Raw genomic sequence first — 24564 nt, forward strand, 5'->3', positions numbered from 1 at the left:
AGATTTGGACTGAAAATAAACCTACAGAAAACCAAAACAATGATAACTGGAAAACATCAAAAGGAGCTAAAGGTGAAGATTGATTGACATGATAATGAACAAGTAAATGAATGTGTATCTGGGAGGATAAGTATCTGAAGACAGACAAACAACGCAGGGCTTGAAGCACAGAATAGGCTTGTGTTCAGCTGAATTGGAAAACGAACAATATATCTAACAAACTAAAAATTAAACTATCAAACACTTGGTTTCCCAGTATTACTATAAGGATGAGAGTGTTGGTGTCTGCAGAAGTCAGAAATGAAGGTACTTGTAGAAAATAATTGGTTGAAATGAATATTGGATAAATCTATAAGGTAGGGGTGGGTGGTATGACCAAAATTCTATATCACGGTATTTTTCTAAATTATCCCGGTTTCACGGTATTTGACGGTATTTTTTTCCCATGCATGAGTGGATGTTAACCACATTTTCCACTGTAATTACTGGCTAAGAATAACCTATTCCACTGTCAAGAGCATTGTACATTGTACAAAAAACATTTTAATGTGAACACAAGTATTAATACAGGTTTGCATTGCCCCATAAAGTGATAAGTTTTCAAGGAGGTGGCTCTAATGAAGAGAAGGTATCACATTGCATGACAGATGCAGTTAAAATATAGAACCTTTTTATTGAACAAATTTTGCAAAAACTTAAAACTATAATTTTGACAACATATTTTCAACCATCCAAAGAGGCATTTAGACTTAGTAAAATATCCAGAAGTGCTTGTCAAAAGTTGTATTGCATTGAACATGTCTTAGAAAAGGAATAAATAGTAAATATTTTTGTAAAACAACTACACTTTCTGTTAATGTTAACAATCTCGGTCCACTGACATGTTAAAGTGACTTCTTAAACAACTTTACCATCATTAAACTGCATAATATTTAAACTAATAAATAATAACAATAAAATAAATAATTGTATTATTACTGATAGTTGCACTATTACTTCAAGGCTTCAAGCCCAGGTGCATTACACAGTATTCACTAAATTAAAATAAAATAAAACAAGTGCAATCTTGGTGATGACATCTTTACCAACTGAACCATCATTTAGGCAAACTGCATTAATATGGACCTTGCTTCAAGCTAAGCTATATGCATAAATAATAAAACTGCAACTTGCATTTATAATGCTATTTGTGGTACAGCCCTACAGAATCGTATTAGGGCCACGGTGAAGAAAAAAAAATACGGACACAGGAAAGAAAAAAAAAACTATATGTCGAGAATAAAGTCAACATTTCCACTTTATTCTCGCCGTTTATGTCTAGATTAAAGTCGACATTTACACTTTCTACTTTAATTATAAAGCAAACTATAAGAATAATGTCGTAAACTAAACTCCATCCTAAAATCATTGTTTAATTTACTAGATTTTCTCAAACCCCGTCATAAATTATGTAGCACATTAAATGCTTTGTGTTAAGTGTTCCCCGACCCAGCTGTTAATCACTACGCTTCTTAAACTGACTTCATCCACACTAAGAGGAGACAGCGATATCCACACAGAATACATTCACTGTATGATAGTCCTGCTCTCTGAAAATTTAGAATGCTAAGATAAATACTTGATATAATTTTCATGGTGAAATGCATTAAAGCAGTTATTAAACATGCACGGTAGTGAGGCGGTAGTACTGCTCCCTCACAGTAAGGGGTCCCCAGGTGTATGTTCAGTGTAGAGAACTTTATGGCAGGTGTGACGAGGCTCCAAAAAAACTGGATGTATGAATGGGTATCGCACAGGTTTAACTTAATTATTGTGTAAATGTTGGGTTTGTGATCTGGTGGTTGGAGACACGAACACAGAATTCAATGGATGTTCTTCTGAGCGGGCTTTCTTTATTGCTGGCGTGCTGTCTTTATCTGACGTACCAAAACTCCAATTCATATCCTTCCTTTTTCTTTCTCCACATAACCAATCGCCACATAAATGTCTTTGTGAAATTAAAACTAGTTATAAAACTAGCTATAAACTTAGCCCAAACTTAGTGTTCAGAATTTTAAAAATATCTTCGTTATACATGTCTAATTATGCCATCCATTCAGGGTTGTGCCCATCCCTGAACGAGTCGCCAGCACATCGCAGGATGAATACGAGCAAAACATACACTAGCAGGGTCAATATAGCATAACAAAACCACACTTCCTACATGATTTTGAAAGAAAACTGAAGCACGCCGAGTAAACCCATCAGAAAAACATGCAAATGCAAGGCAGGGTACACCCGAGACAAACTTGCTGCGTGGCAGCAGTGCAACCTCCACGCCGCCGTGCCCCCACATGAATAATACATCCTTTAATGCATTTCACCATGAAAATTATATCAAGTATTTATCTTAGCATTCTAAATGTTCAGAAAGTAGGAATATCATGAAGTGAATGTAGTATGTGCGACGATCGCTGCCGGTGCCTCCTCTTAGTGCAGAGGAAGCCAGTTTAAGAAGCTTGGGGAACACTTAACACAAAGCATTTAATGTGCTATATAACTTATGACGGGGTTTGAGAAAATCTAGTAAATTAAATATTCATTTTACGATGAAGTTTAGTTTACAATGTTCTACTTTAAATGACAAAGTACGAGAATAAAGTCAACATGTCGACTTTATTCTCGTCATAAGCGTCGAGATTAAAGTGGAAATGTTGAGAATAAAGTCAACATGTTGTCACACTATTACACAGTACCCAGGTACATTACTCTGTAGGCTATTGAAAACAAATAAAACAAGTACAACTTGGCTTGCAGTATTATCCAGTAGTATAGAAACAGTATTTACACTTTTGAACATAATGGTCCACATCTGACCTTTTAAAACCAAAGCATCTCCAGGCAATGGACGTAACTCCTTTTTCTCGGCAAAAGTTCTTCGGTGTCATCATGTTCAACTTTATCGTCAGCTACAGCAGTGCTCCGCAACCTTTTCTCACCTACGACACACCAAAGTTCTTCCTAGAATTCCGCGGCACATCAAAAGCCAAAATATATAGCAGTGGCGTTTGGGGGGGGGGGGGTGGAATGGGCGGGGGTGGTTGCGGTCCGCTCCGAGCTCCAGCTATTTAGGGGCGTCCAAACTACGGTACTTTCCTTTTTTTTTTGTTCCTTGAGGAGGCGCAAAAAAAAATTTCTTTCAGCGTTGGGGTGTCAAATTTTTCACCCCCCCTGGACAACATGAACTCCAGCTACGCCACTGATATATAGATATTAATTTAATACACGAATTTTACAATAATTTTTCATTTTTTATTATATGTATACATTTATTATAAGTATACATACATAAAAACTATACTATATTTACTTTTATGCAATCTTAATAATTATAACATAATGACTGATTAATGTGATACCTGCGCTTGTTTTAATGAACACAAAAGTTTTATATTCGGCTCAATATTTGACAGCGCAACCCGAAGTTCTTGGTCAAGATCTTTTAAGCATGACCGCTTATCATTTTTTAATTAACACAAGAGTTGTTTGTCTTTTTTGGAGTAACTGGGATGGTTTGAATTTAGATGGCGATTTAGTTTACTGGGTGCCATTGCCTCGTTTGATAGCTGATCGCCGCATATGATGCATTGTGGCTTTGCAGCCGTTTCGTCACCACACCACGAGAATCCATATCGAATGTAGTCTTCGTTGTACTTCCTTTTCACAATTTTCTGGTTTTTTTTTTTTGCAACACTTGTGCTGGGTTCTTCATCATCGGTACGTGAAGACGAATCTTTTCCACGTAAAAATTTATCCATATTTAAAGGGGTATAAAACTAAATATGAATCACACGAAGAACGTTAACCATACACAATTCAGCAACACAACTACCGGTAATAGTAATGAATGATAACTACTGACGCAAGACAAGTGAAAGCGACGTAGCACGACTAATACGTCGGCTTGAATTGAATCTAGGTGAGGGTACGGAGCGCTCTGCCTATCAAAGCGTACTACGGAGTTGTCTGGCGACTACGTAGGGCCTACGTCTTAGGCGACAGGCGCCAGGCGATGGGATTTATTATTTCAGAGAAATGACACATAAAATTATGAAACCTTTAAAAGGCTATTTACGCGAATATTTCATTGCACGTATTCTCGTTATTGTGTTTCTAAGGAGGACCGTTGAAATATTATTTAGTTAGAAAATTGTCTTATTTGACCGCGTCACACCTGTATCGGCTCAAGGCACACCAGTGTGCCGCGGCACACCGGTTGCGGAGCACTGAGCTACAGCTTCAGTTTCAGTTTCGGAATGTTTTCTGTCCATTTTAACCGCGCAATACCTACCGCAATGTGAATTTCCCTTTGGAATTAATAAAGTATCTATCTATCTATCTACACTACCACACCTATTTAGTGGTGTAGCAGTGAAAAAGAGCCCCCGTGCAACACCTCTGTGTTTAGCGGTGTAGCAGTGAAAAAGGTCCCCACCTGAACAGTTTCCCGCTGCGCCACATTCCGAACGTCGTTTAGGCAATTTAAACCGGTGTTGCAGTATAAGAAAAATTCATATCATAACAAAAATAAAAAACGGTTTTCGGTATGAACCGGTATACAGTAATCCCTCGCTACTTCGCGGTTCACTTTTCGCGGTTTCACGACTTTGCGGGTTTTTAAATACAAGTGATTGCCCGCCTATCGCAGAAGTTATGTTCCAGACCCATCAGCAACAGGAGAAAATCCGCGATATAGAAAGACCATATAAATAAACATTTTTATAGTTTAAGCCTTAAAATACCCATCCCACATGCTTTAAAACACATGTAAACTTATAAAACACACTTTGTTAACACATATGATATGTGGATGTCGGGCTAAGGATATGAGTAACATCTCACTATTATAAAACATTTTAACTTCACGCAAGACAAGACAGTGAGACAGGAAAATTGGTGATGTACAGGCTTTTAAATTATTGACAGGCAGAGCGACAAGCAGCACAAAGTCCACTTCTCCTTAGCGTTCATTCAGCTCCCCACTCCCTTGACAAGGCGAACTGCGCCTCCAGGGAGGGGGGTTTGAGCGAACGTGAGTTCAGCCCTCACAAAACCACACACACACTCCTCCTCCTTCCAAACACGCAGAGTGACAAGCAGGCATTTTGGCAGAAGCAGCACAAAGTCCATTTCTGCTCAGCCTGAGTTCAGCTGCCCCCTTTCACAAAGCGAGTGCAGACACATTGACGTCTGATCGCTGCGTGCAGTGTTGGTCTGCGGTGTTTAAGAATGTAGAAAGTGTTTAAGAGCATAAGAAGTGTTTATAAGAGTGTGGGAAAGGTTAACAAGAAAGTGAGAAAGGTTTATAAGAGTGTGGGAAGGGTTTATAAAGCCTTAAAATATGTATAAATAATAAAATAAATATAGGTCGCTACTTCACGGATTTTCACCTATCGCGGGGGGCTCTGGAACGTAACCCCCGCGATAGGCGAGGGATTACTGTACCGCCCAGCTCTACTATAAGGAATAAAATATGAAATTAAGTGACCACAGAAATACTAAAGCAAAAAAGAACATTAGTTGGTAAGTTTAGAGAAATAAGACTTGTTTGGTAATTGATAAGATCAGAGAAAGAAGACTTGTTTGTTTTGGGTAAATAACAAGAATGGAGGAGAAATGACAACCATCTAAAGTATTGTACAGCAAGCAATGTGGAAAGAGGTATGAGCCGAGAATGAAATGGATCAATAATTTAAACGAATATTACAGATTGGATAGGAAAACTGCAGTTGATATAAGAATTAGTACAATTGAGACACCCTGCTAAAACTTCATCAAAGTAAGCTGCCAGATGAGAGAGATAAAAGAAGAGCAGTCGGAGCTTGCAGAGTACATACACAAATCAGATGATTTCATGGCCTATGTTAACCATTACAAGCAAACATGCAAACAAGAAAAGCATTCTTGCTTCAAGGAAATAGTGCCAAGAATCAGTGATAATATTTATTAATTCCAGTTTATTTTTATTGTCCAAAACATGGCACAGGAAAATCAAGGGCACACTGTCTAAAATTGAAACCTTTGTTGCTGTAAAGTGGACGTACTTGGTAAGTTTTAAGGCTTTTATTTCCCCCATGTTTGGACCTAGACCCCATTCACTTACATTTTAAAATGCAAAAACAGGTATGAAGGAAAAAAAAGTTTCACTTTAGAACACAATTTTATGTAGCAAACTAATACCGGTATACATCATGATTGTGAAAAAATACCACTGACTTAAACAAAAAGTACCCTATAAAGTAGTTGCATAAATTAGAATACCAAAATGGTGCTCTTTGAAGAATATACTAAAAGGCATGTTTGAGTATTTATTTAAAAAATTTTAAAAATCCTTCATGCAAATAATTTTTGAAACCAATTTTTTCATTAAAGGGTTGCAGGGATCCAAAGCATAATGCTAGAAAAAAGCTTTCAAATGGTACAAAATGTTTATCTACAAAAAAAGTCCATACAATAATAAATGAACAAATTAAAATACAGTATGTGCATTAAAAATGAATTTACTTCAGCAAATAACTAGAATACTATTCTGTCTAAAATAACCAAAAAAAAAATCTATGATCAACATTTTATTTTCATTTAAACAGTATTGATAGATAAAAGTGATAATACAACAAACATCATGCAAAATTTAAACTTTGATGTCCATTACTAATTTAAATAAACATGAAAGCAAATTCTTCATGTATAAAAAGTAAATACATCCTTACATTTATCAATACCTCAAATACCCATAATTAGAATTAGGTGCAAATGATTAGAACATCATTAGATATAATCCTGGAGGAGACCATCTTAAACCTCAACATTTAGCTTGATTAGCTTTTTGGCAATGAAGTGTTTTATCAGTACACCTAGATCAAAAGAGTATAACTGAAGAAGATTTCAAACAACAGCCAACTTGTCCAGGCCTGTCCACACCAGCTCGTCCAGCCTGAGAGCAAACTACAAGATGCTGAAAGATGTCTCCATGAACCACAGAATTCTATTACAGGACATATAGGTGGCTATTGCCACTGTCAATATCAAAATGCACAAGTCTACCATTAGAAAGAAAATGCACAAATTAGATATGGCCCCAGGAAGAAACTTCTTCTGTCCAGATGGAACAACGGGGCAAGACTACAGTTTGACCACGAATACCTAGGCAAAGACCAGAACTTCTGGAATAATATGCTCTGGACAAAGTAATTTGACCAGAAGAACCTGGAGGTGGAAATGTTAAGGTTTTGGGCTGCATTAGGGTCTGACCAGCTGTCCATTATAGAACCCACTATCAATTCTTTATTGTACCAGATTATAATTGAGTCCATCTGTCAGATGATTAAAGCGCAACCAAAAGTGGACCATTACAACATACCAGTAAATCCACCAAGGAATGGCTGAAAAGAAAGAAATTGAGGGTTATGGAATGGCCAAATCAAAGCCTGCATCCAAATCCAATCAGGATGCTGTGGGAAGATTTGAAAAGAGCTGCACATTCAAGGAACCAGTCAAATGTCACACAGCTGAAACAATTCAGCATGAAGAAGTAGGACAAATTTTCTCCCAGTAAAAGTCAGAGACTGGTAGTCCATTACAGGAAATGCCTCCTTGAGGTTGTTTTTGCCAAAGTGGGGGGGGGAATACCATGTATTGCAGTCAAGGATGTACTTATTTTTTCCCTAGACATAAATGGCTTATCTGTTTATTTTTCATTAAGTAAATTATTGCAAAGACAATTTTTAAATCTTTTCCCTTTTGCCTATACATACTGCCTAAATAATTGACAAATCTTGATACTTTCACATTTATTAAAAAAAAAAAAAGAAAAAAAAAACACTTAATATGGTGAATGTACTTTTTCATAGGACTATAAGTTTGTAGTTGGCACTTTAGTTAACTACACAGATTCTATGTACTACCACAAGATTAGTGCTGTGCAGAGCCATTTCAGCTGGAACAACTTTGGTGTTCTACCAACCCCACTAGCTACAGTATTAAAAGGGCAATGCTCATCTTGGAATTAATGTGCTAGAGTCTGTGTTATAGGAAAATGGCACACCAGTCCCTTCTCAATGGAACAAAAGAACCATGAGCACCTTGTTAGCATATACAACGTAACTGTGATCTAACTATACGTTCACATCTCATGAAAGGAACTGGTAACTAGGGCCCGACTGATTCAGATTTTTTAGACAGCAAAGCAAAATGAACTCACTAACTTGAAAAATAAGTTTTTGTGGAGTCCAATAATGTTGGGCAAAATCTTTTTACCTACAAGGTGGGTTTGTATTTTAAAAGATGCCTCTATTGGAATAATAACCAAAGCACATTTGGTATCCAAAGGATTAGAAGAGCTGAATATACTAGAATTTCAATGGCACTAACCTCCATGTGCATCAGTCTCTTTCAGATTGCATTTGGTGTTGTACTTCAAAAACAAAGGGAAATTAAAAAATGGATATAAAGTCTGCCTTTCTGTAAGGAGCCCCATTGGCCAGGGATGTTTATATTCTCTGTTCTCCTTAAGCAAAAATGTATAGGCAGAAACGTGTCTATGGTCTGGTTGATGGAATTGACATTGCACTGTTCATAACTACACTGTATTTGGACTGTTCCTAACTACACTGTATTTGGCGCTTGTCACAACTTTTGTAGATGGATTGAACTTGCCCATCTTTGTCACAGATAATCATTCTCTGGTTGATGCATTAAAATCAACAAAACCTGTGGCATAAAAACGCTAACGTTTGGAGCAATATTATAGTGAATGTATTATGGAGTCCCCTGATAAAACACAACTTTCTGATAGCTTAACAAAAAAAGGAACAACCACTTTTAGTGTGACTAATACATATTGTCACAAAAATGACTAATTTGATATGTTCATTATAAAACTATATTTCCTAGTACAAATATGCCTGTTTTAAATGTATATGTTCACATGTTAATGTATTCAACTAAGCTTGTGGGGACTGGAAATGTTGATGGGGATATTGATGGTTGAATAAAGGCTTTCATTTGCATAGCTTTGAGTGTCATTATTAAATCAAATAATGGAATCAAAATATACAAGAAAAATTAAAGTGGAAAACTATGAAATGAATGGTATAACAGTAGCAGGTATAGATGAATATCAGTTCTGTTTCAACAGTGAAAATTTTGATTAATAATGCTGATCAACAAAGAGATTTACCTATTGTTGAGGCTGGTTTTTAATCACATAATGTATAATTTGGACTGACTCCTTAGCGGATTTAGTGAAATGCATGTCCAAATGGGTTGAGATCAGTGGATTGACTTGGCCATTAGATACAATTCCACTTCTTGGCCTTGAAAAGCACTTAGTTTTCTTTCATAGTATGTTTTGGCTCATTCTCCATCTGTACTGTGAAGCGTCATTCTATCATTTTTGTAGCATTTGGCTGAATCTGATAGTATAGCCCTATTCACTCCAGAATTCATCCTACTACTCCTGCCAACAGTCACATTATCAATACACTAGTGACTGACTTCCATTTGTAGCCATGCATGATCATGCCATAAAACTGCCTCCATTATGTTCCAAAGATGATGTAGTATTCATTGGAACATGAGCCATTTCTTCTCTTCTCCATACTCTCTTCTCTTTCCAGCATTCTGGTATATAGGCTTTTAAACAATGTTTTTTGGCAAAGTTTAATCTGTCCTTTCTTTGCTTGAGGTATACTCAGTCTTTACTTTCATGAAGCCTTCTCTTGATTGTAACTTTGGCAATGATAGGTCTACCTCCCAGAGAGTGTTCTTGGTTTGGTTAAATGTTTTGAGTTTTTTCAACAAGGACTAAATTCTGCAATCATCAAGCACAGCTGTCTTCTGTGGTTTTCCAGACCTTCTGGTGTTGCCAAGTTCACCAGTATGTCCCTTCTTTTTAAGAATGTACCAAATGGCTCATTTGATTAACAACTGCATTTCTCCTATCTCTCTAAAAGGGTTTCTCAGCCTAATGATGGGCAGTTTTTACTTGCATGGACAGTTCTTTGGACCTCATATTCAGAGTTCACAGTGACAGCTTCCAACTGCATATTCTACACTTGGGATAAATTCCAGACCTTTTACAAGCTTAATATTTAATTAAATAATGAAGGAACTTCTCACTCCAGGCTATGGAACAGCTTGTCAGTCACATGTCTATATGGTTTTGATCCCCTAGAAATGGGAGGAGGGGCTATGCAGAAAGATGGCTATCATTCCTAAACAGCTCATACGATATTTTTTGGTAAACCCCTTATATTAAAGCTGAAGGTCTATACTTCAACCACATAATGATTGTTTCATTTCAAATCCATTGAGGTGGCTTACAGAGCCAAAATTATGAAAATTGTGTCACTGTCCAAATACTTATTTATCCAACTATAGCTGTGGAGAGGGCTGGATAATAAACTAAATTTTTGATTCATTATTTAAGAAAAATCAATATGCAAAAGGAAAAAAAGCAATGTTCAGCACTTTTATTTCATTTTCCACAACTTCTTCTGAATGTTAAATAAAACCCACAAAATCTCCAGTGCTCTTTCTAAGCTTGACTATGTTCAACTCTACTCATGTTTCTTGGTGGAGATTGAGTATGGAAAAAAAAGAAAAAAAAATGGAGCGAGGATCAGAACAAAAAGCATTTAGAATAGGCGAGTGTGGTCTATAGTTTCATTATAAATATACCAAAGTTAATATTTTAATATAGAACATAAGGTTTTTACACACAGTTATGTGGGAGTATAGTTATTTTGTAAAGTGATAAGAAAAAAATTGGAATCAGGCAATTCAATAACATGCAATCAGTGATTGGAACCATACCAAAAAAAAAACAAAAAACACACAGATCAGAGTATCCCTAGTGATATTTGATTTGGTACGATTATTGGAGGTAGTCAAATATACAATTATATCACATTGTCTGCAGAGATTTGTCACAGGATAATAAAAAAAAATCAATTATTCAAATAAAAATCTTGTCCATATTACTAATCGAGAATGGTAAACCGGATATGGATGCAGGGACCTGCCCGTGGACGCAGGAGACATAGTGCGCAGGCGCCACACAAAGCCCCCCTCCCCAGAGCGAAACGGGAGAGACTACGAACCGTCTGACATGCCGCAAGCAGGATAAAGCGAGGTCAGAAATAAAAGACAGAGTAGGAAACAAAGTAAAACGTCATAAAGAGGTTAAAGAACGGGGCCAAACACATGGAGAGCAGGTTACAGATGATGAAAACTGGAATGCAACAGCTTCAAAAAAACCTAGGCACGAAACACATGCACAGCAAGATACAGAATATAAAGGCTGAAAAAACGACAGTTAAACATCCACACCACACAGCGGAGGCAGACCCGGAAGGTGCAGGTGCCTACATCGCGCGTCGGAAGGCGCGGGAAAGTACGAAAGGCAAAGGCGCCTACACAGCATGGTAAAACCCGACATAATACGGATGGCGCAGGCATTGCCGCCATATTGTGAGTGGCACTACTGCATAGTGAAGGCGCAGGCGTCACCGCCATATTGTGCATGGCACTACTGCGGAGTGAAGTTAGGAATAATGTGCTGCTTGGGATCGTACAAAACGCCGAACGCGACCCACCGTCTGAAACTGCGGAGGCAAAGCAGGCGCGGGTTCAAACTGAACGAGCTCGAGTGACGGATATACACCTACAACGCGCGTCTCAAACCGCAGAAGCAGGGCAAGCACAGGTTGAAAACAACGCAAGCTCCTACAACACGCGTCTGAAACTACGGCTGCCCAGCGGGCACGGGTTCAAAACGCCGGGGGTAGGCAAGCGAAGCGAGCAGGGGGCGAAGCCCCCTTGTAATGTCAGATTTTATTATGAGTTGCTACTTCCTGTTTACTGCGGTGGGTTGGCACCCTGCCCGGGTTTGTTTCCTGCCTTGTGCCCTGTGTTGGCTGGGATTGGCTCCAGCAGACCCCCGTGACCCTGTATTTGGATTCAGCGGGTTGGAAAATGGATGGATGGATGGACTTCCTGTTTATTTAGACCGAAAGTCAAAGTAAACCTTTGCTGGCTAGTTGGAATAGCTCCATGTCCAATAAAATGTCACTGCCCACCTTAGAATTTTAAGTGCCCCTTACGGATTCTTAAACGACACTAGATATGTAAAGCACCTACCTATAAAAAAAAAAAAAAAAAAAAAAAAAAAAGGATTCAAGAAGCTGTTCAGTGCACTGGACGCAAAATATGAGTTGCCCGTCCACAAAAGCAGTACTTATTATGTTGGTAAAATAGACACCTGCACGCATCATAGACTGTTATAGACAAGAAAAAACACAGATATACAAATAAATAACTTGGAATGATTACGAATAATGTTAATCATAAAACAATATATGTATTATGATCAGTGATTACAACAGTAATGAATGAAGAGCTCTGTTTACTGACTGGCAGACACAGATGCAATATATACAACCAGTAACAGCGCACTGCACGATAACGTGCAGTAAATACACTTGACTTGACCATACTCCGTTGACCCTTGAGCTTGACTTCTGTTGACCATATATGTATATCAAATTTCAGGTCAATAGGTCAAATGGTTTGGGAGCTGCAGATGACTGTAATGGCACACTGTAAGCTACGCCTACTTGTAGCATTTTGTCTTAAATGATATACTCTCTGATCATCAATCTTGTTTGTTCAGCTATTGTCACACGATCAGTGTCTCTTTGTCATTGCTGCATGGCGTTTTGCTCGGTCTCATTTGCCTTTTCAATACTGGCACGTTTGAGCACGGATTGCTGATGTTGATTAGCCTCTTCCTCAGTCTCATTTGCTCTTGTGATTCTCTTTCACTCAGTGTCGGTCCGTCTTCGTTGTATGGTCTGCTGTTTGTTCTAACGTGTCAGCCTGTCACAAATGCTGAGGCCGATCTTCAAAGTTTTCATACTCTTTCTCTGTATGTTTAGTATTCATTTGCTCAGAGGTTGATGCGGTTGCTGCTTCCTGAGGAGCTCTTCTTTTCTCCACCCCAGTGGCCTGCTTCTCTTTTTTCATCAGCATCTTTTCCCGTTAAAACTGATTAAGTCAGTTTTGTGTTGCAATTAGTAAGTTCCCCTCCTTTAACCGTCACCTTATCGTGGTGGAGGGGTTTGCGTGTCCCAATGATCCTAGGAGCTCTGTTGTCCGGGGCTTTATGGCCCTGGTAGGGCCACCCAAGGCAAACTGGTCCTAGGTGAGGGATGAGACAAAGAGCGGTTAAACAAACCTCCTATGAAGAAAAACAATTTTGGACGGCGTTTTCCCTTGCCCGGACGCGGGTCACCGGGGCCCCACTCTGGAACCAGGCCTGGGAGGTGGGGCTCGATGGCGAGCGCCTGGTGGCCGGGCCTGCACCCATGGGGGCTCGACCGGGCACAGCCCGAAGAGGCAACGTGGGTCCCCCTTCCCATGGGCTCACCACCTATGGGAGGGGCCAAGGAGGTCGGGTGCAGTGTGAGTTGGGTGGTGGCCGAAGGCGGGGACCTTGGCGGTCCGATCCTCGGCTACAGAAACTGGCTCTTGGGACGTGGAATGTCACCTCTCTGAAGGGGAAGGAGCCTGAGCTAGTGCGCGAAGTTGAGAGGTTCCGGCTAGATATAGTCGGACTCACCTCGACGCACAGCTTGGACTCTGGAACCAATCTCCTTGAGAGGGGCTGGACTCTCTACCACTCTGCAGTTGCCCCCGGTGAGAGGCGCCGAGCAGGTGTGGGTATACTTATTGCCCCCCAACTTGGAGCCTGTACATTGCGGTTTACCCCGGTGGACGAGAGGGTAGCCTCCCTTCGCCTTCGGGTGGGGGGACGGGTCCTAACTGTTGTTTGTGCGTATGCACCGAACAGCAGTTCGGAGTACCCACCCTTTTTGGAGTCCCTGGAGGGGGTGCTAGAGGGCATACCTTCTGGGGACTCCCTCGTTCTGCTGGGAGACTTCAATGCTCACGTGGGCAATGACAGTGAGACCTGGAAGGGCGTGATTGGGAGGAATGGCCCCCCTGATCTGAACCCGAGCGGTGTTTTGTTATTGGACTTCTGTGCTCGTCACGGATTGTCCATAACGAACACCATGTTCAAGCATAGGGGTGTTCATATGTGCACTTGGCACCAGGACACCCTAGGCCTCAGCTCGATGATCGACTTTGTGGTCGTGTCATCGGACTTGCGGCCACATGTCTTGGACACTCGGGTGAAGAGAGGGGCGGAGCTGTCAACTGATCACCACCTGGTGGTGAGTTGGCTTCGATGGTGGGGGAGGATGCCGGTCAGGCGTGGTAGGCCCAAACGTGTTGTGAGGGTCTGCTGGGAACGTCTGGCAGAGCCCCCTGTCAGAAGTAGCTTCAACTCCCACCTCCGGCAGAACTTCGACCACATCCCGAGGGAGGTGGGGGACATTGAGTCCGAATGGGCCATGTTCCGTGCCTCTATTGTTGAGGCAGCTGACCGGAGCTGTGGCCGTAAGGTGGTCGGTGCCTGTCGTGGCGGCAATCCCCGAACCCGCTGGTGGACACCGGCGGTGAAGGATGCCGTCAAGCTGAAGAAGGAGTCCTACAGGACCCTTTTGTCCTGTGGGACCCCGGAGGCAGCTGATAGGTACCGGCAGGCCAAGCGGAATGCGGCTTTGGTGGTTGCTGAGGCAAAAACTCGGGCGTGGGAGGAGTTTGGGGAGGCCATGGAGAATGACTTTCGGACGGCTTCAAGGAGATTCTGGTCCACCATCCGGCGTCTCAGGAAGGGGAAGCAGTGCAGTGTCAACACTGTATATGGTGGGGATTGTGCGCTGCTGACCTCGACTCGGGATGTTGTGGATCGGTGGGGGGAATACTTCGAAGACCTCCTCAATCCCATTAACATGCCTTCCAATGAGGAAGCAGAGCCTGGGGACTCAGAGGTGGACTCCCCCATCTCTGGGACTGAGGTCACCGAGGTGGTCAAAAAACTCCTTGGTGGTAGGGCCCCGGGGGGTGGATGAGATACGCCCGGAGTTCCTCAAGGCTCTGGATGTTGTAGGACTGTCTTGGCTGACACGCCTCTGCAACATCGCATGGACATCAGGGACAGTGCATCTGGATTGGCAGACCGGGGTGGTGGTCCCCCTCTTTAAGAAGGGGGATCGGAGGGTGTGTTCCAACTACAGAGGGATCACACTCCTCAGCCTCCCTGGAAAAGTCTATTCAGGGGTCCTGGAGAGGAGGGTCCGTCGGATAGTCGAGCCTCGGATTCAGGAGGAACAGTGTGGTTTTCGTCCTGGTCGCGGAACAGTGGACCAGCTCTATACCCTTAGCAGGGTCCTGGAGGGTGCATGGGAGTTTGCCCAACCAGTCTACATGTGTTTTGTGGACTTAGAAAAGGCATTCGACCGTGTCCCTCGGGGAATCCTGTGAGGGGCACTCCGAGAGTATGGGGTACCGGCCCCCCTGGTAAGGGCTGTTCAGTCCCTGTACGATCGGTGCCAGAGCTTGGTCCGCATTGCCGGCAGTAAGTCGAACCCGTTTCCAGTGAGAGTTGGACTCCGCCAGGGCTGCCCTTTGTCACCGATTCTGTTCATATCTTTTATGGACAGAATTTCTAGGCGCAGCCAGGGCGTTGAGGGGGTCCGGTTTGGTGGGCTCAGGATTGGGTCACTGCTTTTTGCAGATGATGTTGTCCTGTTTGCTTCATCAGGCCGTGATCTTCAGCTCTCTCTGGATCGGTTCGCAGCCGAGTGTGAAGCGGCTGGGATGAGAATCAGCACCTCCAAATCCGAGACCATGGTCCTCAGCCGGAAAAGGGTGGAGTGCCCTCTCAGGGTTGGTAGCGAGATCCTGCCCCAAGTGGAGGAGTTCAAGTATCTCGGGGTCTTGTTCACGAGTGAGGGAAGACTGGAGCGTGAGATCGACAGGCGGATCGGTGCGGCATCCGCAGTAATGCGGGCATTGCATCGGTCTGTCGTGGTGAAAAAGGAGCTGAGCCGCAAGGCGAAGCTCTCAATTTACCAGTCGATCTATGTTCCTACCCTCACCTATGGTCATGAGCTATGGGTAGTGACCGAAAGAACGAGATCGCGAATACAAGCGGCTGAAATGAGTTTCCTCCGCAGGGTGTCTGGGCTTTCCCTTAAAGATAGGGTGAGAAGCTCAGTCATCCGGGAGGGGCTCAGAGTAGAGCCGCTGCTCCTCCGCATCGAGAGGAGTCAGATGAGGTGGCTCGGGCATCTGATCAGGATGCCTCCTGGACGCCTCCCTGGTGAGGTGTTCCGGGCACGTCCAACCGGGAGGACGCCCCGGGGAAGACCCAGGACACGCTGGAGGGACTATGTCTCTCGACTGGCCTGGGAACGCCTTGGGGTTCTCCCGGAAGAGCTAGAAGAAGTGGCCAGGGAGAGGGAAGTCTGGGCATCTCTGCTCAAGCTGCTGCCCCCGCGACCCGACCTCGGATAAGCGGGAGACAATGGATGGATGGATGGATGGAATTAGTAAGTTTTCCTTAATTTTTCACTTAAGCTGGTACTTAAGTCTTCAATCTGCCTCAAGAATTAGAGGAAGTGATGGCGAATGTGGTAGCGATGATGCCCTCTACCTATCTGCCTCAAGAATGATTTAAGATATGGAGAGGTAGGGGAAGTGACGTTGAAGGTGGTAGGGATGAGAACGGCGCCCATACTCTTGCGCCACACGGCCACCCTGCTGCTCGCTGCCGAGAGTTCATTCTACAATTAAAATAAAATAAAAATACAAAAAGAGCAATAATTCAAAACTCTTCACTTTGACCTTGGTGGTCCATCATCACCCCAAAATCGGACAGTAGAGGTCACATAGTATATGTGTACCAAATTTCAGGTCAATAGGTCAAACGGTTTGTGAGCTATAGGTGATTCAAAATCCAGGACAGGCAAATGGACAGCCACGGTAACGTTTATATAAGAAGATGGAAACTCAAATACAAGTATAGGAGACATAAAACAAAAATGTTTGGATGTTTTTTTTGGAGGCAAAGCTATTCATGAAACTTTTCATTTTCAAAAGAAACAGAACTGTTTCCTTTGCTAATATTTCACATTCTAGTGAGAAAATAGACCATGTTTTAGATTTTGTAAAGATGGTCTATATACTATACTAATACTGTACATGTCTACAGTGGGTACGGAAAGTATTCAGACCCCCTTCAATTTTTTCACTCTTTGTTATATTGCAGCCATTTGCTAAAATCATTTAAATTAATTTTTTTCCTCATTAATGTACACACAGCACCCCATATTGACAGACAAAAAAAAGAATTTTTGAAATTGTTGCAGATTTATTAAAAAAGAAAAACTGAAATATGATGCTGATCTTTAATCTTTAAGGTGTTTTGAGAAAATATTGAGATATACCAATTATCTCCTATAGGGTCAAAATAATCGCAATATCAATTTAAATCCATCTTGTCGTGCCCTACCTGTAGGCTATTTTACGGTCGGTCAGTCTTTCAAATTTTAGCTTTCATTCATTTTGCCATTTCTTTCAATAATTATCATTTCATTTTAAAATTACTAACATTTGCTTGTAGTAGCTTATAGAAAAAACAGATCTGTAACTTTTATGACTAATATAAAGTAAGAAGTAGTTTCAGTCATTATTCTAAGTAATGCTTTATAATTTTACAAGGTAGTCGTGCCCGTCAAGGACAGGCTGCAGGCGACTTTTATCAGTGTTGCAGGGTAAAAGTCATTAAGTGCAAAATTATTTGTACCATGATTAAATTTAGTAATAAAATGTTTTTTGTTATTTGTGCCACATGATGAATCGGGATTCGAACCCAGGTGGACGGTAGGTGGTGTTAGGTCCTAACTTTGTTCCGGGATCGAACTACCGACCAAGGGTAGTGTGCACTCTACCCCCTGAGCCGTATGGATCTTACTTCCAAGGCAATAATAAACATAATGAAAGTTGTTTCTAGTTTAAGTCATGTATGAAAGTGTTACATGCCATAAAATGAACGACTTATCTTTATCAAAATAAAATTATGAATCATTAACACAATCAATGCATACTTAATGAATACGTAAACTATGTTTATTCAAGTATTTAGAGCACAACAAAGTTGATTGCTGGAAGCAGCTCTTGCAGAGGCTCTTCGACGTGCGTCAGTGTTTCTTCGAAGTTGAGCTTGAATTTCAGACGCATTTGCTGGACTTTCTCGAGTTCGAATGCGATGTTGTTGACGCCTTGAATTTGCATCTTCCTCGTTTTCATGAAGTCTATTTTCTCGTAGTCTTTGTCGCTCTTGCTCTCTTCTTTCGACAATTTCACCTTCAGTTGCATTTAAACGATTCTCTTGTTGTCGTAAACGTTCTTGTTCTCTTCTCTCAACAATTTCAACTTGAGTTGCGTTTGACCGACTTTCTTGTTGTCGTTGCCGTTCATGTTCACGTCTTTCAGCAACTTCAATTTCAGTGGCAATAGAACGTTTTTGTTGCAATCGCAGACGCTCAATTTCGTGAACCAATTGTGTTTGTTCTTCCGTGCGGTTGCTTCTGTAAGCTGCAACTCGTTGGCGTTCATTTTGTCTCTGCTGCGAGATTTGAACACTCTTTGCTGCTTGTCGTACTGCACGTCGCTGTTTATTCCACAGTTTTTGTTCTTCAGTAAAAATTTTTTGGTTTCTTCGTTTTTGGCAATTCTTGAGGTGCAGTTTGAGCACTTGAAATATCCAAAATCTTATTTCTTTTTGCATTTTCGTCTTCTTCAGTCGAGTGACTTCCTTCAGCTTTTCTTTTAATCCGATTGGTCACTCGCTTCCCAGTGCTTCGTTTTTTATTTTGTTGTTGAGGCAAATGTGCAATATTCAAATTGTTTATGGTCTTTTCTTGGGTTTCTTCGTCATTAAAATGCAAGCTTGTTTCTTTTTTAGTTGGTTGGTCCAAATTTTCAAAATTCGTAGAATATCAGCCAATCAAAACACTGATGTAAACGTACCAACCAACCAACCAACAGACAGACATGCTGAAATATATATATATATATATATAGATTAAATTCCTGGCTAAATAGAGGCACTGCTATTTAGCATTATATGTTTTGTGTTAATAGGAAAAAGAACTTAATTTTATTGATTCTTGATGCCCTAAGGGTATATTGACATGAAAAAAGTTGTAAATCTTATTAACATTAGAATAAAGCAAGGCACTTTCTATCTAACCATACGTACACTGTACAGTCTTGCTCAAGGTTATTACAGCACTACAGAAATAACAGAACAAGGTTTTAAATAACCTGATACAGTATTTACAGAGTACCTTTGCCTCCAACATCTTTGCATAATAGTAGGTATTACTCTGCTGAATTCACACTGCTTTTAACATAATACTGACAACCTATGTATTGTAAGTATCGTGATGACCACTGGTGCTAATCTCAGACACAGATTTTAAAGGTTAAGGTGGTAAAAATATCAAAATATTGCTAAATATCAATTGTAACATTTTAAAAATGCTTCAATCCTCATTTCTCATGGTAACTGTTCTATAGCATACTTACAGTTCACTGTGGCTTTTGAAATTTGAGCTTCACGGGCTTCAAATGGGTACAGCTCACACTGCAGCCCCGTTTCTTATAGTATCATTTTTATAAAATACAGAAACACTAATCAGTACAGTGGAACCTAGGGTCACGACCGTAATTTGTTCCAAAACTCAGGTCGCAACCCCATTTGGTCGTGACCCGAAATAATTTCCCCCATAGGACTGTATGTAAATACAATTAATCCGTTCCGGACCGTACAAGCTGTATGTAAATATATATGCGCTCTCTCTCGCTGCACAGGGAGAAACTGAACACGTGCGGAAATCATTGGCGCATACAAACCAGAAAGGAAACTGGCTTGTTCGTCACCCGAGTGTGTGGTCGTGAACAGATGCAAAAGTTTGGCAAACTTTTTGGTCGTAACTCGATTTGTACGTGGTCCGAGACGTTCGTAACCCGAGATTCCACTATATAAGCTTGTAAACTAGAGCTGTCAGACTGAATGTCACATTTTTAATATAATTTATAATTATTTAAAAAAAGTTATTTAATGGCAAAAGCTTACATTCGAAGAATGGTTGTTTGTTTTGCACACACCTGTTACCATCAAGTTAATAATAATAATAATAATAATTCTTTGCATTTATATAGCGCTTTTCTCACTACTCAAAGCGCTCAGCAATTGCAGGTTAAGGGCCTTGCTGAAGTGCCCAACAGAGCAGAGTCCCTTTTGGCATTTACGGGATTCGAACCGGCAACCTTCCGATTGCCAGTGCATATCCCTAGCCTCAGAGCCACCACTCCGTCCTCTATGTCAGTTACTCTATGCAAAGCTGCAGTATTTTAACTTTAAAAAAAAAAAAAAGTACTTGCTCAGCCTTTTCGTAAGTTTGAATACTTTATTATCTTCGTTAGGAAAAATTACAGCAAGGCCCCTTCACAATGTAGTTCTTTTTCCCCCCATCCTACTCCTCTTCACTCGGATCTACACATGTTCTGATTCTGTCTCATGTACTCTTAAACTTAAGATCTCTGACTTTTTAATGTTAAGACCTCCTAATTAAAGCAAATGGAAAGTAAGAGTCAATATTCTGATTTTCCTTTTATTACAACACTTTAAAATACACAATTTAAAGAACCAAAATGCTATGTTCCACAATTTGTCTCCATCTTATATGGCTGCGGTTTTGGCACATAATGCCTAAAACAATGAAGTAAAATTTACAATATTTGCGCCACCTTTATGAAAACATTGTTTCACTTGTAATGGAGACAAAATTAGACATATTGTGCATATAGAGTGAGCTGAAGAGGACAGGGTACAAGAGAAGACCTAGGACCCTTGATCATCTGGGGATATTTTGTGAAAAGTGATGGTCTCAGATTCCGTGCTCTATATTCTCCAACCTCATAAGATCTACAGAAGACTCAGTTCTACTTTACTGGTAACAAGAGATTACACAAAGTATTAAATGTAGGGCTGCCAATAATCGTAGCATGTGTGACGTTATTAAATAATTTAGGTACTACTTTTTCTCAAAGTACATTTACTTCAGTTAAAGGTTGTATTTTCCTCATTTCTTCATGGAGAGATGATGATTTCTTTATAACTTTTTTTTTTAAACTCATCCTTACAAGGGGTATTAATAATGTGGAGGGAACTGTAAATGGTTCAGACTTATTTCCAATGGTCTAATTGTTTAATCGGTCTCTTTCTTCTCTTATTTTGCATTCAGAAATATATGCTAGTATATTTACGTGTAATAAAAATTGAGAAATTTGCATTTTTTGCCATATCGTTTATTGTTAATTATTTTTTATGAAATGATTCTGAATTTTCCTTTTCCTGTTGCGTTTACTCCTTTAACTGCATCCAAATATAGACAGTTAGTGATGAGCAGTACAGGCACAGGTGAAAATTACACCAAATACTAAAGGAAAACTGTTACTGCTATATAAAATTCACTTGTGAGCTAAGTAATAAGAAAAAATGACTAGAACATAAAGAACAGCATAATTTTCAAAACAAGGAAAATAATGTCACACACACAAATGCTTATTTCATTCCCCTTACAATTTAGCTTACATATTTTGTAATTTCTGAATTTACACAAAAAAGGCAGAAACTGGAAAATAACACACTTGTTTAATAATGGTACATGTCCATTTAAAAGCAGGTAGTGGCTGGAATGAAAACCTACTGTTAGTAGGACTGAACTTGAGGACTACTTAGTTAAGCCTTTTATTACTAATCAGCACAAAAATGAATGTAACATTGAAGTAATAATCAGTACATGACTCTTGAAGGGAATACAGATTCATAAAAACATTTACAGTATAGTAATATGACTTACTATATTTGTATTTACTGAATATGAATAAACAGCATTTATTGGGATATGAAATCTGTTTCTTTTTTTTTTTTTAAAGAGAGCAAGGAAATGTAAAATATTTATAACCTTGAATAGTGTTAACCAATATGAAAGCTGCTGTCACAATAAACAATTTTACTTATCATTAGCTACACTTGCCTGTCAAAGACAGGTAATAGTATAATTTTAAAACTATTTGAGATAGGATTCATACATATAAAAAATAAATTTATAGTTGCTGATTGAATTTACAATTTAATTTATTGATCAATTTATTTAGTAAATGATTCCCATGAATAGTAAATAAAAAATTGTATTTAGAAAACTCTTTCAGGGTGGATGTCAACTTTTGTCAAAAGGAGAGGTTGACAGTGGTAATCAACTGTAAACGGTGACAAAACCCACCATTATGTTTTAGTTGAACTCTCTTTGCTAGAAGGAAAGTTAGCTTCATTGGTTTGACGGAGATTCCTTGGACTCACTTGAGTAGTGAGGAGCAAACAAAGGCAAAAGTGGCATCAACATCTGGCGAGAGATCAAAGCGAAGGTGCAAAGCAAAATACCCTGTTGACAACGTTTTGCATATTATCGCTGAATTGGAATCTGACTTGAAGGACTCCATTTTTGATACAAGTGATCGAAAACAAATGTGAAGTACCAGCATCACCTGATTGGTGCTGAACAGGTTCATAAAGCTGACATGACTACAGCAACATTTGCCTGGGAGGACCACAACTCACAATGACAACAGGTACAAACCAGATTGCGATGCACTACAACTGCAACTGCCGCCCCCAGTCATGCGAAAACAACCTGGCAGCCAGCCTACTCCACATTCCAGGCAAACTGACAGCCACAGCATGCAATAACAAATGTTTTATGTTGATTTATGTGTGAAACCATTGCTTTGAAGCGCTTTTCAGAGAACTGTGCTTTTTGGAAAAAAACATTCAGTTCTCAAAGAGTTAATAAATTCTTTATAATAATAATAATAATAAAAATTTTTATAAAGAATATTATTATCAAGAACCAAACACACTCTGCACAACCACTTATATAGACTAATCAATGTACAACTATAACATAAATTACACCAAAATCGTGTTCTACTTCTAACTCTGTAGGACCCCTCTATACACTGGAGTTTCTTGAATCACTATTACTTCATATACTAATTATCATCATTTTCACATCATCTCTCCTAATGGCTCTTAATAGAGCCACATACAGTATATGAGCTGTCTCAGTATCTTTACATGTCTCAAACCTTACTTGAAATTGTCAGTTCAGACTCACCTGCTCAGTCTTTCGACTGATTAAAAGACCCATGACCCGACTGAAGAAAGATGCCAATAGAGGGTTCAGTGTAAAACCACTTCCGGTCTGCAGAAAAGAGTACAGTTGATTGAGCAAGCTCTGGTCATCCCCCAATGCGTCATTAATGTGAGGAACATCAGCAGTCAAAATCTCACATGAGATATTAGGATATCTGCAAGCAACACAAAAAAGAGGGACTCTCATTAGTTCCAAGAGCATTCCTAGATTTATTTTTTTAATTAGTGTTTTTCTTATTAGTAGCATTCTCAGAGGTGTGACCAGAACATCATGTGTGGGTGGGCATTTGGCTTGTCTGGGGGGGCAAAAAATATCCATCCATCCATCCATCCCCATTTTTGTAGTGGGGGTCCAAATAATAACAACAACATAGTTTTATTTAACATATAAAAGCAAAAATTGTGGCATAAATCATAACCTATTGTTCAATAAAATTAACAGAGGCAATGGAACTTGTATTATTTTTTGTGAACAAATATAGAACTACATCTACAAGGTAAATATCAATAAAGTTAAATGTATACAACATATGTGAGCAAGAACAGAAACATGGCTTATTATAGTCATGGGAGGCTATAGGACATCAGTTTCCAGTGTTTAACCTGGACATTATCTACAGGACCAGTCTTGGCAAATTCTAAAATAAATTCATTCATGTCTAGATTTTCTGTGATGTTTTTCTCATGTGCCAGAATGACTAAATTTCTCTTCCTTGAATGCAGCATTGTTCGGCGGAGCGGAGTGAAAATGCGGTTCAAAGTAGAGAAAGAGCTTTTCCATGCAGCTGAAGACACACCAATGATAAGTGCTGTGATGCAGACATGGCTCTGATGTGTGGGATACTAGACGCGTGTTTGTGGAAGCAGCCACCGTCTATTTCTAGAGCTTTTTTCCAATTAGTGTAGCTGTGTTTGGTGAATATGTCCTCGCGGTCCGAATTGGAAACACTAAATTTATGGCAGGCAAAGCAAAAGCTGCCATCACGGGCAACAGAATATTCAAGCCATGGTCGAGACAGATACCAGCTTGCACTAAAACATCTGAGTGTCTTTCCGAATGCGCGCTTAGAATAATTAATTAAAACGGGCTGGGATGGGCTACACATATTTAAGTCAGGCAGACCGGACTGTGTATTTTGTTGAAGGCAGAGGTTTGGAGTACCCGACACGGGCACAGAGCTGGAGGATTGTGTAGGCTTATCTACATCTTTTGGAGTTTCTGTTCCTGACGTGGGTGCGCTGTGCTCCGTGTTGGTAGCAGCGGTGCTGGGCTCAACCATGGAGCCAGCACCTTGCGGAGGGACAGAGGCTGAAGATGTCTGCTTTTTAAT

The 24564-nt window shown here is 40.2% G+C and overlaps 1 protein-coding gene across 2 annotated transcripts in view; it reads right to left on the reverse strand.

Annotated features, from left to right (window-relative positions):
• The window catches only part of LOC114661336 (serine/threonine-protein phosphatase 6 regulatory subunit 1-like), a 150134-nt gene that overhangs the window by 110081 nt on the left and 15489 nt on the right, over positions 1–24564 (reverse strand). For both annotated transcript variants that reach the window (XM_051933870.1, XM_051933871.1), the window contains exon 3: positions 23196–23388. In XM_051933870.1, coding sequence (XP_051789830.1) covers positions 23196–23388 — 193 coding nt within the window. The remainder of the gene's footprint in view (positions 1–23195; positions 23389–24564) is intronic.

The sequence above is a fragment of the Erpetoichthys calabaricus genome, chromosome 11 (assembly GCF_900747795.2).
Source record: "Erpetoichthys calabaricus chromosome 11, fErpCal1.3, whole genome shotgun sequence".
NCBI lineage: Eukaryota > Metazoa > Chordata > Cladistia > Polypteriformes > Polypteridae > Erpetoichthys > Erpetoichthys calabaricus.